This window comes from Uloborus diversus, chromosome 1 (genome assembly GCF_026930045.1).
Source record: "Uloborus diversus isolate 005 chromosome 1, Udiv.v.3.1, whole genome shotgun sequence".
NCBI lineage: Eukaryota > Metazoa > Arthropoda > Arachnida > Araneae > Uloboridae > Uloborus > Uloborus diversus.
Window position 1 is genome coordinate 100,977,447 of NC_072731.1, and position 17,133 is coordinate 100,994,579.

At 31.3% G+C, this 17,133-nt stretch overlaps 1 protein-coding gene across 1 annotated transcript in view; it reads right to left on the reverse strand.

The window, feature by feature from the left end:
* Positions 1-15,514: 15,514 nt before the first annotated feature.
* LOC129216045 (alpha-mannosidase 2C1-like) overlaps positions 15,515-17,133 on the reverse strand; it is a 64,823-nt gene continuing 63,204 nt past the window's right edge. The window contains 1 exon segment of the mRNA XM_054850224.1: positions 15,515-15,839. Coding sequence (XP_054706199.1) covers positions 15,573-15,839 — 267 coding nt within the window. The 3' untranslated portion in view covers positions 15,515-15,572.

Below are 17,133 nucleotides of genomic sequence, written 5' to 3' on the forward strand. Positions count from 1 at the left end.
ATTCGTCAAAAATTGGATTTTTTGAAACGACAATTGTATGAGACGTTAAGCACGCAGTCCCCTTAAAATAGAGGGAGCTGATGCTCCCGTGTAAAATCAGAAAATGAAAAAACTAAAATTAAAATAAATAAATCTATACTAATATTTTAAAGAGAGAGGGCAGATTTTTGGGTGTTTATATGTTCGAGGTAATCTCCGGAACCACTGCACCTATTTGAAAAATTCATTCACTATATGGAAGGTACTTTCTTACTGAGTAACATAGGCTATAATTCGAAAAAAATCCGATAAATAGTTCTTTTTTTTACTCCAATTTAGGCCCAAATTTCACGTAAATTGCCTATTATTGGCTATTATAGGGGTGAAAAATTACTTGCGCATATTAATATTATGTATCGTTGAAAAGTGTAGAATTTTCCGCATTCTAAACAATTTGTTTCAATGCTATAACTTAATTACGGCGGAAGTAATTTGCGTTTTTAGCTCGAACTTTTTTTAGGCTTAGCTGAAATTTACGCACTACTTTCTTCATTAAATCTATCGATAAAAAGTGAAGAAATAGTCCCACAGTTTTCTTTTTGTCACCATTGGAAAAAGCGACATTTTTACTCCAGATCTCTTTCGACCTTTGGTCGAAAATATTAGCTTCAATCTTCAAAGGGAAAAAAGTTACAAGCGTTTTTAAATCAATTTCGAAATATGTGATTTTGATTCAAGTTGTCAACCATTTTATCTTCGCGTTTCCACGGTTACGCTTTTTTGAATCCATTTTTTATTTCCTTTATTCTGCATTTAATTTCTCAAACTTATTTTATTTCATGTTTCCATGGTTACGCTTTTAAAATCCATCTTTCGCATTTTAATTTCTTAAAAGTATTTTAATATCTGTCGTCATTGTTTGGAAGGGTAATTTTGCAGAGTGTTTTTTTTTTTTTTTTTTTTTTTAATTTAAGCCTGATTGTTGAATATATGTCACTTGACACAATTTTTACTCTCAAGGTAGACCGGGCAAAGCCGGGAAACGCAGCTCTTAAAATATAAAGATTTGAAAGCTACTGTCAATGTGATTTTATACCTTTTTGTTTGTTTGGCGAAACATTTATTATTGCCAAAGAAAAAACATCAACTTCACTCGCTAAAGGGCTGGGTTCCGGTAGCGTGGTCGCTTCCCAGTAAGCAAAATATCTTGCCTCAGTATTGCATAAAGGTTGACATGCAAGAAAAATCATCTTGCACTAATACTGCCTCAATGTTGTTATGTTACTCCATTTATGCTGTCAGAAGGCTGCCACAATATTGACTGACAAGGTGTATGCAGCATAATATCAGGAAAATATCAAGGTAGGTTGCTTTTGTAATATTGCATACGTATTGATATGACAGGATAATATCAAGATGTTGTCATGACAGCATGAAATCAAGGTCTAGGCGAGATGATCTTGCTTTTGTAATATTGCATACTTATTGATATGACAGGAAAATGTCACGATACATTGACATGACAGTATGAAATCAGCACGTTTGCAAGGTGTTTTATCTATTTATTTATTTGTATTATTTTCACTTTAAACTCGAGAATTAAATTTTATTCTTTAATTATTTCTGTTATTCTGCAAGATAATTTTCTAGCCTAAGAATATTTCGTTAAAGCTGACATCTGATCGGAAATTCATATAAAGGTATTAATAGTACTCGCAATTTAATTTAAAAAATGAAAGTTTCTTCGTTTTGCGTAATACTTGACTTATTTTTTTAAATTCATGCTTCTAATTGTATTATAAAGACATAAAATGCCTAGTTAGGAATAACTGCGGAAGTTTTTATAACACATTCAAGAGTAAAGAAAGCAAAATAATAAATAAGTAAATAAATACAATGAAGTACATTTTCAAATGGATGTCAGCATTGAAAATATCCCATGGACAAAACACATGAATTTATCTTAAAGAATAACATAAATGACCATTGAATAAAATTAATCTTACTCATGAGATTGAAGTGATAATACGAAATTCTGGGGTTCATGTCCTTTGTTTCAAAGTCTAGGGACGAAAAAAGTTATTTTCGGCAATTTCTAACATTGATCGCACATCGTCTGCGATATGACTTGTTTAGTACTATATTAATAAACAAATGCAATTATCAGTCATTCATCAGTTATTCCTAAAGCAATACTATTCCACACTAATAACTAAGCAACCAACTTAACGAAGCCTAAAGAACGCAACGCCAACGCCACGTGCAGCTCCTCTGAACCGACTGAATCGTAGGTCAAAGGAGGAAGATGTGCCTGCAATGCGAGGGACACTGGGTAGAAAGAACTGTGCGCATGCGCAAGTATCAACGAAGGTCCATCTGTTTTATTGTGCACTAATTACCTTGACGGCGACAGCATGAAATCAATTCACCAAATATCCTAAATAAACAAACAAACCACTGACGTAGACCGGAAGTAGCGAGTCTTATTTCCGGTTAAGCGCCAATCTCCATTGCTAGAGATAGGTGTTCATAGCGAAAGCGATTTTGTTGTGCTTCTTTAAAAAGCAGAATGTCTTCAGCGTATTTCAATGCATTAAATGAGAAAGACAGTTGCTACCTAATTTTCAGGTTTGATATTTAATATATTTTATTACATATTTGTTCATCACTTTTTTTTTCGTTTAATCAACTTGCTTCTGTAGCAAGATTGATAGGCATAAAAAAAATTGAAAGATAACAAAATTTAAATTGAATCTTCGAGTGCTTTCTCCTGCGTTAAAATTGCTTTGAATGTAATACCAATATGATACTATACTATACTATAACTTTAATTAATGTGTGTGTTTACCGATTGTCGAATATCTAAATTTGTTTACAATTAGAGCGCCTAATATTAAAGTACCGTCAATAACTCGAAGTCCCAAGACACGGGCTAAATGGTTCGAGTTATTGGTAGTTCGAGCTACGGGAATTTTTTTCTCATGAGGTAATGAATAGTGGTTCTTTATTTTAATCACACAAATCAAACTGTTTGAAACCCGTCAAAACACTGGAAACTTTCAGCTTTGCAGGAAGCAAATAAAAAATTGTTCAGGTTGAGTTTTTCTAATAATCAATTTAATATAGATCAATATAGATCTTCACACATTACAGAAAAAATACAAAGCTGATGAAATTAAGGTGAATGTTTCCAGCTCGTAAATACCTCGCACAAAGTGTGTTTACTACATAATATTCATTAAGATTCAATCCTTTCGCTTTAAAGCATTGGCTTTGATTCGACGATCAGGACCTTTAGAAATTTGAACATCGTTATTTCTGACATCTTATTTGCTCCTGTCCTCATGCTGTACCCGAAAGCAGAACAACATCTGCTCTTTTTACGAAAATTTTGCGCCTTTGAAATTCATGATTAATTTTAAAAATTCAATCAAATTACAGATACGTAAACAGAGCAATTCGTCGTAAGAAGCAATACAAATAAGACTTCCGCCGGATGTTTTGAGTGACCCCGTGCAGCCCTGCCACCTAGTGTTCAAAAGAGTAAGCGTGGCTTGGAATTTGGTGAATACATCTTGACGGTGTCAACATGTATGCAATGTTGTTATTGTAAGGTAATATCAATATTGATATTTTAAGGTGAATGCAATGTTGCATACGTGTTGTTATTGTAATATTGCTTTTTAATCTTTATGCAAGCTTTATGCAGTATGAAACACGTCAATATTGACGCTGTCAGTATAATATCAAGATCTGTCAAGATTGGTGCAAGAAGTTTTTGGCGCGTTAGGCGATGAGCAGTTCAGTCTAGGATTATCGTTTTAAGGCAACCGTTAATTTAAGTCATTGTTTTGGCGATATGTTTTGAAAGAAAAGAAACTTTTGATTTGTTTTTATCCGAGTGAAATGTACGACACGACGATTTTTTAATGTTTCACGGTTTTTTTTTTTTTTTTTTAGACGGATCGATTATGATAGTGTGGTTGCTGGGCAAGTTTTGTGATAAATAGAGTTGCGGAATTATTTTTACATATGAAAGATATTATTTCATGTTTTTTTTTTAATTATTTGGTGAAATATTTTAAATTGCAGTAAAAAATGCTTCACTCGCTAAATAGAGTTTTAAAGCAACTGCAAATCTAATTTAATGATTTGACGAAAAGTTTTAAATTCCAAAGAAACTTGATTTTTTTTTTTTTTGAAAAGGTGTGTACGCATTTTATACAAAGAAAAATGATCATTTCACATTAGAGGGGAAGGGGGCGTCAATTTTTTTTATTCAAGGGATTTCCATTAAATTTTTGCCACGGGCATCGCTGTGCGTGTACTGCTAGTAAATAAATAAAGGGGAGAGCTTTAAACTCCTCTTTCTAGTATCACAAAATGTTGCTTAAAAACTTTGTCTTTTAGGACTTCTATTTCTTCTATTTCGATTTTTTTTTGGGGGGGGGGTGGAGAGCTTTAGAGCACCTTCCCTAACATCATCAAAGTTTGTCTGTAACAGCGTTTTGAAACTTCAATTTCGAAAAATTGGGAGAACGAATGATCGATTTCACTCTAGTTTTCAAAAAAAACAAGAAAAAAAAATCGATTGGAAATAGTCCCTAAGTCCCCTCTTTTTCCCTAACGTCAATAAATATTGCCTATAATAACGTTTTTAAAACCTCAGTTTCTAAAAATTCCTCAATTCCTCACGAAAAATTACTTCCCATAACATCACCAGAGTCACTCAAAACCTGCGTTCTTAGGACTACAGTTTCAAAAATTTCTCCGGGGGAGAACCCCCGGATACCCCTATCAGATAGGGAAAAGTTCAAATGTGACTTCTTAAAATACCTGTTGCTCTTTCTGCAAGTGTAATAGCAATGGTTTACAAACAACTTGAAAAAAACTTTTAAAATATACTTTGTAGGTTACATTAGATATTAGATTTTTACTTACCATACTTTTTAACTTAAATTTGAACATGTTTCAACGTATTTACTATCTGCATTCTTTTTTTACTATTTGTAAAGGAATATGTGTTATACAATCAATAAATAAATATTTATTAATTCATAGCAATAGACGGCATTGGCCGTCATATTGCTATGTTTAGCCAAAGTTCTCTTAACCTCTGTAAATTTAAAGAAAAATTTTTCATGATGTGTGTGTGCACATAAAAAATACTGTACGGCAAAATAGTAGGCTTACTGAAAAGGATTTATCATACTGTAATCGAATTTTGTATACAAAGAGACTTCAACTGATAGATATGCAAATTATAAAATTATATGGGGTGATTGTTACACAAGTTTGAAAAAACTGAAACTTTAGCAAAGCTACATATACAAGGTTCGGCTATTAATTTCCAGGACTGACGTAACTGTAGGAGAACGAAAAGCCGAAAGATGGCGCTAATGATTGCATATTGGAGCGCGTTTTCTTGTGCATGTGCGGTACAATAGCCGTCATTCTAAAGTGAGTGGTTCTCGTAAAAGCAGATTAAAATATAGCTTTCAAATTCCTATTGTCCAAGTAAAACTGGAGCAAAGAATTAACATTAAATTTTGCTTCAAATTGGGTAAGACAGCTGCAGAAACATACGAAATATTGAAACAAGTTCACTTGAACTTTTGAATGGTTTCAACACTTTTAAGACAGGCGCAAAAGCTTACACGATGATCCACACACAAGTCGGCCACAGTCCATATGCACGCTGGAAGCAATTGAAAAAGTTTGCATTTCAAAAGTTGACAACAGGAATTAAAGAGCTACGTTATAATGCGCTTTTCCCCAAGAACCACTTGCACTGCGAATGCGCAAGAAAACGCTCTTCAATGTGCAATCGTTAGTACCATCTTCTGGCTTTTCGTTCTCCTACAGTTATGTCAGTCCTGGAAATTAATAGCCGGACCCTGAACATATTTTACCACATTAATATCTTTATAAAAACTTTTAATTGCAGGAAGTCGTTACTAAAGATGATACAAGCAAAAGTGTGTATGTTTGTCACAAATATTTCGTACATGGGCAAGACCATACGATCAATTTTCAGGAAATTCGGCACTAAGTTAGTTTGGATCATGGGAGTCGAGCACCTCAAAGCATTTTTATCAAAATTCAATTTAATTTTTCCATTTTAACTGGAAGCAATCCTTTCAAAAAAATTCAAAATCATATTTAAATAAACAAAAAAAAATTTTCCCATGGTTGGTGATTTTCTTAACACCCTGAAATAATAAAAATAATGCTGATTTTATTTTTTATTTTTTGAGTTTTATATTTTTTGTTTTTCAGCTAACATGACAGAATACTTTGAACTCGTTTATCAAAAAAAAAAAAAGTAACTAACTGCAAGGATTCCAATGTTTTATTAAGCAATTCATACTAAAATGAATTAATTAGTCTTTTACAATGGAAGAAATCCAACTTTACAAGGCACACAATTGCAACGAAAATTACACACAGGTGTATGAGAATTCCAAGAACTGAAGAAATCACTTTTACAGTGCTCACAGCAAAAGTGAACAAATAGCAAAACTAAAAATTGAATAAATTAAAATTAAAAGATTCATTGCACTTCAGTTGTAATCCAAAACAACCAACCCAGAGCCAACCTAATTGCTTATCTTCGATTTATCGATACCCGATTTAACGATTTCCTCAATTTAATGATACATTTCACTGGTCCGGATTTGAATGCATTCAATGTCTATGCTCCTTGATTTAACAATAACTTCTTCATGTCCCTTGACAACCGTTAAATCAAGGTTTTGCTGTATATGTGAATTTTAGAGCCCCCCCCCCCCCCTTTTTTTTTCTTGAATAGATGAAGGGGTTCCGGTAACTGCAAAGCATGCGCATAAAATTATGATTGCAAATTTTTGTCTCAAAATGCTGGATTTCTTTAACTACAAGAGATACACACCAAATAAACAATTTATTTAATGGGAATCAAACTTCTTTTAATGAAGAAACGTATCTTTGTGAATGTCCCTTATAAAAGTAATAGGTCATATTTGCATACCTGAAAATAACATTTATTCTTATAAAATTTTGTAATAAACTATGTAACCAAAATAGTAAAAACATTGAATTTTTGCCTTTAATATGACATACTTTTACACTTATATATCAATTTATTCACAAGGACAAATATCAAGATATTCTTAAGATTGAATGTTATTTAAATCGTTAAACATGATACAATAATTTCTGTAAGTGAAAACCTTTGTGCATTTTCAATTAGATTTTTAAATGAATCACAAAAATAGAATGAACAACATGCATGATATGTTTTCATATGGCTCAAAGAAGCAAACTGTTTTAAAAATTACTATGAAACTCTTCTAAAATGTGTACAAACAATTCATGTTTTTATAAATTACATGTAAAAATTAACTTTTTACAAACAAATTGGCATTTGCTAATGCAAATAACACACGAGGCAATTTACTAAAATGTAAATGAAGAATAACTGCAATCCTTAACACAAAGCTTAAGAGTAAACGTTCATTATACTCCTGTAGTATTGCTCTGATTGTTTTCATTAACTAGCATTGATAAGATGCTTTTTCAAACAAAATTAAAATTTTCCTGAGAACTTCAAAAAAAATTCATTTAAAGTACTAATTAATACTGTATTATTGCTGATCATTCCAAAATTCCTCCTCCCCTCCCACCCCCACCCCTTTCTCAAACCATGTTATTGGCCATGGAATTTCAATTCATTAATAAAGTTGCAAAAACAGAACACAACATTTTTTACGGCAAAATGAATTATTAAGTACACAATTATGATATACCTGTGTTACCCACCATGGTTTTGCCTGTGGTAAAATTTGAATGGAGATATTAGTAAGCCAATTGTTGCTGCAGTCACTACTTTCATAATTTACTTATTTAAAAAAGTAAGATCAATAGCAACAAGTATAAACTTAGATTGAAGTTTGAAGCATAAACTTTCTCACTCCTAACTAATAGAGGGAAAATTTTGGGTTTAATTAAACATCAGAATTAAGACAGCAGACCCAGAAAACTGTGCCCTGCGCTGCAAGGGATTTCCCTTAAAAATTTCCATTCCAAAAAGATTAACAGTTCTTAAAAAAAATCAAGATTTCACTTAAAAATCCCGATTCCCATCTTATTGTGCCCTGTCCCGAGTCTGCTTATATAGATCGCTCTGTAGCATCTCACTGGTCAGGCACGCGAAAAATATCTTTGGTTTCATCGTAAGTAAACACCTTGACTAGGGTGTGGTGTTGGCTCTGTAGCCGGGACCCGGCCTGCGAAACTAGAATTGGTAGAAACTAATCCTCACCAGTATATCGGACAAGCAGCTCCCATTGCAGTGCCAGGTGGCGGGTTAGGAGTTTCTTATTGTGCCCTGCATCGTATGGGCTATCTTGATTGTTGCATCGCTTTCCAGAAGAGAAAGGAACAGAGGTCAAGTGCCGCAACAACCTTAATAACCTTTTAAATACATTAGGAAAAATGTATCAAAAACTGCCATTTTAGTTAAAAAACAATTGATAAAATAGTGTCAATGGGCCATAAAAATCCTCATTTGAATACAGTTCTTAGAAAGTTGCATTGGAATGAAAAGAACAGTACCTAAAAATTCTCATCAAAAGGAAAATAACAGTTTCTAAATAACACGTCCACAGTTCCGTAAAAAAATACCCATCCGAAAATCCTACACCAAAAACAGAAAAATATTATCTCAAATACACATTAGAATAAGAACATTAGTGCCTGAAACTCCAAGATATTACCAGGGTAAATTTTTTACTAACTTTGGCTGCTCTCTGAAAATCCTTGTCTGCAGTAGTTCCAAAAATCTTCATCAAAATAGGTCAAATAGCAAAAAAAAAAAAAAAACCTTTAAAACAACGACAATATTCCCCAATATTGGCACTAAAATAGGGCCATCAGTACCATAAAATCCTGATTGCATCAACCATCTTTCAACAAAATACCTGTAAAAGTCCTTAAATCAACACATTCATTAAAAATAAAAACGAAATGATCAATTGTCTGTTGACTACCACACACTGATGTGTGCTTGATGGCTGCACAAAAAATAAACAAATTAAAAGAGAAATATTAACTTTCAAAAACCTTAATTAAAAAAGAAATATAATGAAAATGCCCTGATTAGCGACAGTGCCCAATGCATTGTCCCATGCAAGAAATTTTATTTCTAGACATTCAAGTCAGAAATGGTAACAAAGAATATTTTTTAGACTTTCTTCAAATGAAAATCTGTACTCATGTAAAAGATTGAGGAATCGTTTTTTTTTTTTTTTTTTTTTGGATATTAATTCATTTTTACTTCAAAGGCTTATAAATTCTTTTGCAGTTATCTTGGGGACTTCAAAGGTTCAAAGCGGTGCAGAAATTTTCAAAGGGCTTATTGTTTACAAGCTTTATAAAGGTTAAAAAATAGAGATGATTAAACCATTTCTTAGCATAGATGTATGCTCAGGTGGAAGCAAAAACTAAGTTTTTTATAAATATCTCCGTTAATTAGCATTCTACAGGAATGAAACAGGAAAATTCATAATCCTCATAAAATTTTGGATTTTTTAATACCAGGTTCGACCCTGAACTATAGCCCAATCAACTATAGTGAAAAGTTTGCAAAGTTCCCACCCTAATCCCTCCCCTCCTTTAAAATCAAAATTTCCAAAAATCTCTTCTGACCTCATGCCTACGTTAAAAAAAAAAAAAACCTATGTTCCAAATGTTAGCTTTCTAGACTTAATAGTTTTAGCTGTGAGTTGATTATCTATCAGGACAAACTACTTTATATATATATATATATATATATATATATATATATATATATATATATATATATATACATACAGATAGAGGACAAAATAATATGAACACCTGTGAAATAAGGAAAAATCTTTATTAATAGGAGGTTGGACCACCCTTTGATTGAAGAACAGATTGAATGTGACGGGGGATAGATGCATAAAGGTCATGGACAACATTTAAAGGAATATTAAGCCATTCCTCCTGCAGAATAATCTCTAATTCCGAAAGTCCGGATGGAGGTGGAAATCGGGAACGAAGTTTGGATTCTAAATATCCCCATAAATGTTCAATAATATTTAAGTCCGGAGACTGAGTGGACCAGGCGAGATGTTCAATTTCACTGTCATGCTTTTCGAACCATTCTTGGACACAGCTGGCAGTGTGTATGGGGGCGTTGTCGTCTTGAAAGAGCGGTCGCTCTCCAGGGAACACAGTCTGGACAAACGGATGGACATGACCCTCTAGAATGCTCAGATAGTGATTAGATTTGACACGCCTATGCAGAATAACAAGTGGCCCAAGACCACGCCAAAATATCGAACCCCATACCATAATTGAGCCACCCCCTTCCTCCCCAGTCAGCAAGAGGCATTCAGGATTAAAGGCTTCTGAGGGCGTTCGCCAGACATAAACGCGCCCGGTAGTCTGAAATAGGGTAAATGATGATTCATCTGACCATATTACCTGTTGCCACATCTGTGGGGACCAAACTTTGTGGACTCAGCACCATTGGCGTCGCTTGAAAGCATTAGTTGCTGTCACCAAAGGTTTTCGAATTGCCACTCTGCCATAAATGTTCGCAGCATGAAGTTCTCTTTTGACAGTTTTTGTTGAAACGGGGTCCTGGAGATGGCTGTTCATTTCCGATGTTATTTCGGATAAGGATTGCTTGCGCTTTCGGGCTACTATGCGCTTCAAAGCTCTTCTATCCCTATCAGCAAGCTTTGACTTTCGGCCACTGTGGTGCTTTGAAGACGTCGTCTTACCTCCTTTCGTGTATGCTGTCATAACCTCTAACACCGCACCTCTTTCACACCCCAAAAACTTTGCTGTTTCCGTAACCGATGCTCCACTTAAACGCGTCCCAACAATCATTCCTCTTTGGAACTCTGTAAGTTCTGACATCTCAACTTATTACAGAAATTTAGAACCAAGCACGCATCATTTGTTACTACTGTTGAGACACTGATAGGTTCCTCTTCGCGGTCACCAGGTGGCAGACTTCTGTTGCAGGTTGCGTAGCTGTACTATAGGTGTGAAATACGGCATACTTTTTCATAGGTGTTCATATTATTTTGTCCCCCATCTGTATATATATATATATATATATATATATATATATATATATATATATATATATATATATATATATATATATATATATAGATTACTTATCACAAAAAAGGTATCTGATTTATTTCTCAATTTGCTAATTACATAAAATAATTTTAAACAATCAAATTTATTTTATGTTACAAAGATTTATTTCAGTCTTAATCATTCTTAATACCAAATAGCATTAAGGATTGCAATTCTTCATTCAAAAGTTCTCTATGATTTCTGTAAAGACTACAATTAAACAATAATTAATATACCATTAAAATTTTGAACATCTAGTTAACATATAATTGTAGTATGTTCTTCAGAAAATAAACTTGAACTGATATTAACGTTAAGTTATTGCTGTGACATATCATTAAGTAAGCAGAGTAGATTATTCATTATGACACCACAAAACATTCTTGAAAATTTATAACACAAAATATTATTTTTAAAGTAAAAAAATAAAACATTTTAAAATACTGAGTATTAAATATGTTATATTCACATATCAAAGAAAATATTTTAATGATATGATCTAGCACTTTATATTACATTGATGAAGGTTAAGACATTAAGCTACACTCTTAAAATACTCAACATATTAGTAGCATACAGATGGTTTAATGCATAACTTTAGTAACTTACGATGAATAAGCTCGAAGAATTCAAAAGCATTAAAAATTTTCATTTAACTGCAAAAGGTTATAAAATTCCACTCCTACAGTCTTAATCTTACTTAACATTCCTTTTGAATATAATACAATTTGGCAGGTGCAAATCACTGAAAATGCTACATTCTATTTACAGATTACCATTAAGTTATACTTTTACGCTCAGTATATAAAAATACAAGGGTTTATTACAGTTAATATTTTATTTAATGAAAATTACCTGAAATTCTCGATAATCTCCAAATGATCCAACCAAGTTGCAAAGGTCTGATGGAGTTAAATATCTTAAACAATCATTGGTGCAATCTAAATATATATATATAACTAGCAAAAATACCTGGCGTTGCCTGGGTTAGCAATAATCATCAGAAACAATCGTTACTTGCATTTGTTTTCTGTTTTAAGTGAAAGAACTTAAAACACACCTTTTTGACGTGACTTAAAATCTAGCTTCTTCCTTACTCATAAAACTAAAGTAGCAGTAAGTAAAAAGAGCAAAATAGTATTCATTTAGAAACGAAAACACGAAATTTAAGCGTATACAAATTTGAAGAATTTCCGAAATATGAAATTCAACTTCACATGCTTAAAAAGATTTATCAGTTAATACTTATTTTTTTTTTACATTGAGTCTTACCTTCTCTGTATGTCTATTGAAGAACGAACTGTTTAAAAAAATGTAGCCGCGCGCCCGTGATCCCCTTAAACTTGCTTTAGTTATTTTGGAAAATCTCAATTATTGTGGGTTCTTGGTGCGGTTTAAAATTTTACCGAATTTGCAGGAATCGTTTTGGGATACCTTGGATAATGCTCCCCCTCCTTACTTGGTAAAACGGTATGTTACTAATTTTTGTTAAAGAGATAGTGTCGCCATATGCTAAGATACTTTTGGTCACCATAAAATGGCGCTAAACAATTTCATCCGTAATGTTTCCAAAACAAGTATAAAAATTTGGCGATGGTTTGAATTTGTGCACAAAGTCACATTAATGGAAGTTTTTGTGCTGTTTATGGATTTGCCTAATTTAGTTGCTGGATTATTTTACAGTAAAAAAAAGTTTTTAAAGATTCTTTGATTGACGATATTTTGTTTACATGGTGAAAGCCGACAAACATTATTACGTAGTCTTTGACTTCAAAAACCGTGACAGTTGAAAAAACTGCCAAATGCATCTGCTACTGAAATCTTTCTGCATAAATTTTGGCGAGGCTTCTGCTGTTAGATTGGAGAATGATTAAAAAATCCAATCAGCACAAATAATAAAAAAAAAACCATTAATTACACTAAAGTTCCGTTTGAATGGAAAATAATCAACCAAATCTATGGTTATTAGGCAATCTTGGGAAAAAAACGTTACTTTAAGATTTGACTTGAGAAAAGCCTCAAACAGTCAGACGAAACACAAAAACATTCAACAATTCTAACTATGAACTGGGAGTTGAGATGATACACCAAATAATGAATTGGGTTGATGAAAGCCTTGGAACATGGAACAAAAAAAGCCCTTAACTCGTTTTTCATACAACTTAGAACTTTCTAACAGATGCCATCTTCAGCAGAAAAATAAGCGCTTTCGATGGACACATAATTTTAATATGTGCACGTATTTTTTAACCGTCATATTGGGGCATTTATGCAAAAATTTGGACAAATTAGAATAAAAAAGGAACTATCAATCAGATTTTTATCGAACTGGTCCACAAACCTCCCCAGTAACAAAAAGAACAAACGGTGAAAGTTTCAGCCAAATCTGCCGGGTAGTTTCTGAGATCTTAGGGAACAAATTTACAAAAGTCCATTTATATATATATAGATTATAGATATATAGATGACTTTAAAATTCTTTTATAAGGTAGAAAAAACTGTATGCAAAACCTAATTTTTATATTAGCGATTAATTTGCGGAAAATAAAATTGCACCAATCAGAAAAAAAGAAAAAAAAAGTTAAAATTTTAAATAAAAACTTCAGTTGAAAAATTTAACTGAATGATAATTTAAAAATTCAAAACTGAACAAATATTATTTTTTTAATAGTAAACTGTTTTGAAATAAATTCAACATCATTCAAAATTACTATTTCCATAAAATAAGTAATTTTTAAGTACACAGTTTGTAATTTACTAAGTTAATGATTTATGGCAATTATAAATACATTTTATATAAAGTTCAAGTAAAAGAACAAATTTATGTGAGATTAAAATGTAACAAGCAGACTAAAACACTTTTTTTTTTTTTTTTTTTTTTCAGATTTTTGAAATCCCCATTCATATATGGATAATAAAGATTGAACCTTAACATAAAAAATTCTAAAATTACACTTAGGACTGTTTTTATTGAATTTCTTACACATTTGATAATAAATGAAAAAAATTTGTAACTGCACATAACTTCTCTAAAATGAACACATAAATAGAAAAAATATATTTTGACCTCATCGGTAGGCTTTGATTTTAAAAGTTTTTTCAAAGAATAATTGATAAAAGAAAATAAAAATTTTAAACTTAACAACCAAATTTTTTTTTTTTTAAATGCATTGCTTAAATAATTATTTTTAACAAAAATATACATTAAATATATACTTTACACAGATGCATAGAAAAATAACTTTAAACCACATAAAATAAAAAATAATATACAAGAAATATCCACATATCCACATTGATAACATACATATAAATATAATACTGCTATAGTAAAATTTAATACAGAGTTCAATGATCCGTAACAAATAATATTGTGCATATGCTTAACAACAAATTTGAAAAAAAAAAAAAAAAAACATATACATGTATTAATAACAATTACTTCAAATTTAAACTCCACAAATGTTTAACTCCTAAAAAAAATTTTTGGCACTTGTATACTAATATTGGAAATTAAATTTACAACAGAGTATTTTTTTTAGAAACTTCACATACAGTGCTGTTCAATGGTTAGCCCAGTATCATTCAGATACTAGACTTAATTTTTGAGATTTGAATCAATGAAATTTATAAAATACTGATGTACATAGTTGGGAATATTACAACTTTAAATCATTAACATACTTATATCATCTCTACTCAATGTGATCATATAGGTAAAAAAAAAAAATACAATGATATTTATTGGCAAATTAAAATAAGGTGATCTTAACAGTTCAGAGTTCAATATGCTCAATCATTATAATTTTTTTTTCTCTGAAATTGTATACTAGCTTTGGACAAAAAATCAATACGTTCAATAACAAGACGCACTTCATAACAACCAATGTATGTACTCTTCAATTTGACATTTGTAGGTCTAAAATATTCTTATTTTGAATCAAAAAAAGAAAAACAGCAGGCATTACACCAATGCCTTTTTGAAACAACTTCAAGCAATCAGAAACTATGGAGTGTATAAATTTCAAAATTTGAAAAACCTTTCTTTTATAAAATATAATATAAAGCTGACACTTGACATTTTAAGGGAAAATTTATTCTAAAATTTGCTTTTCACTAAAATTAACACCAAAAATTACCTTTTTAAAAATCAATTGAATTTTTACATTTGGCCACTTAACTGACCATTTGGCTAAATTACACAAAAGCAAAAAATATATATTAGTTTTTCTATATAACTATATTTTATCGTAACAGTAAACATTTTAATTTTTAAAAAAGTCCGAATCATGAATGAACAAAAGCTAACAAATATAACAATTTTAAAATTTCAACTTTATGGCACATTATGTACTTTCTTCATTGTACTTATTAATTATATCAAAATAATGTACTGAGTGTACCCTTTTTTTATACAAATTCCATTATACTTCAACATATAACAAAACTGATATAATTTGATAGGGTAAAAAGCTAAGTTCTAAATTATTGCCCTTCCACTTCACCTTCTGATTAGACGATTCAGCAACATCCTCCAAGGCGTTGCACAAAACTGCTTTGTGAATAGGAAGACAGCTTTTTAAAACCACATGAACCCGACCGCCAAAGGACTCATACATCCTCACAACAAGACAATCGTCTCTATCTTCAGCTTTCTTCACAGTTTCGATCACAATCGCTGGATCACTGACCTACAAAGAACAAGAATTTTTCTTAAGGAAATTATTTAAAATCTCTTGCTCAAAAAATAGGTCATTCAAAAACAATTGAGTAAATTCATTCTTTAACTAAGTTTATATCTACCAACATAACAAAAAGCTTATTGATTTTTTTATTTCAGTCTTTCAATTCTATTTTAGTGTCAATCTAGAAATTAAAACATATATCACTCAGTGATTGAATACTATTCATATAATAAGTATAATTTGAAGCATTGAAAAATTTGATGAATCTTTTAGTTCAGTGCGCAGCAGAACTATTACTTAAATGGACAAGCATGAATAGGTTCAGAACTACCACACATGAGCAGGAGGTAAAACTGTTTGGAGGGACAAAATAACTGAATTTACTGACCAAAATTTAAAACATACTGACCAATACTGAGACTAAATACTGTCCAAGTACTGACTAAATTTTAAAAACTTAATAAACTTTAGTGTAACAAAAAAAGAGTATCATACTTAGTGAAATAGTTGCTAGCTTTAATTGTAATGTGCAGCAACATAATGTAAATCTTATTTGGTACAAATTTTGACTGAAAGTTGTGATTTTAATTCATATATTTATTAAACATTGAAAAAAACTTTTCAAAAACTGGGAAAATAAATTAAAAAACCTTGCATCTGATCAAAATACTATTATAGATTAAGAGCAGTGTCTCATTCACAATTTTTTTCTGTAAAAACTCACTGGAAAAGGCAACTTTAAGAAAAAATTCTGATACCAGGAAATACAAAGTGAAAAGAGTCTATAAGTTATACATTTAACCCAGTTAATTGTTAGTTTCAAAAATATTTTAGTAAAACTCAGAATACATTCAGAAGAATGTTTTAATTACTAATCAGCAAATATTTTTGCATTTATCGAAACTAGGTTCACTTGTACTGCAAGATATTATGACGAAAGTTAAAAGCAGCAAATAAAAGATAACAATTTAAACATAACACATTTTTTCTCAACTCAAAATTTTTCACAAATGTATACCTTATTGCTCTGATATTATCTTTATCTTACCTTACACTTTGGACAAAAATAGGAACATTTTTCTAAGAGATTTTGTCAATAATGATAAAATGCAGGGAGTATTACAACAATGTAAAGAATAATTAATGGTTGTATACATTTATAGATAAAACATCCAGGCAATGCTCTTATGCAATTAAAACTGATCATATATACTCTAGTAACTCTGCAAATAAATTGGAAAATACTAGTTTATATACACAAAGGCTAGTATATAATGTGTTCTGGTGTGTATTTATCATA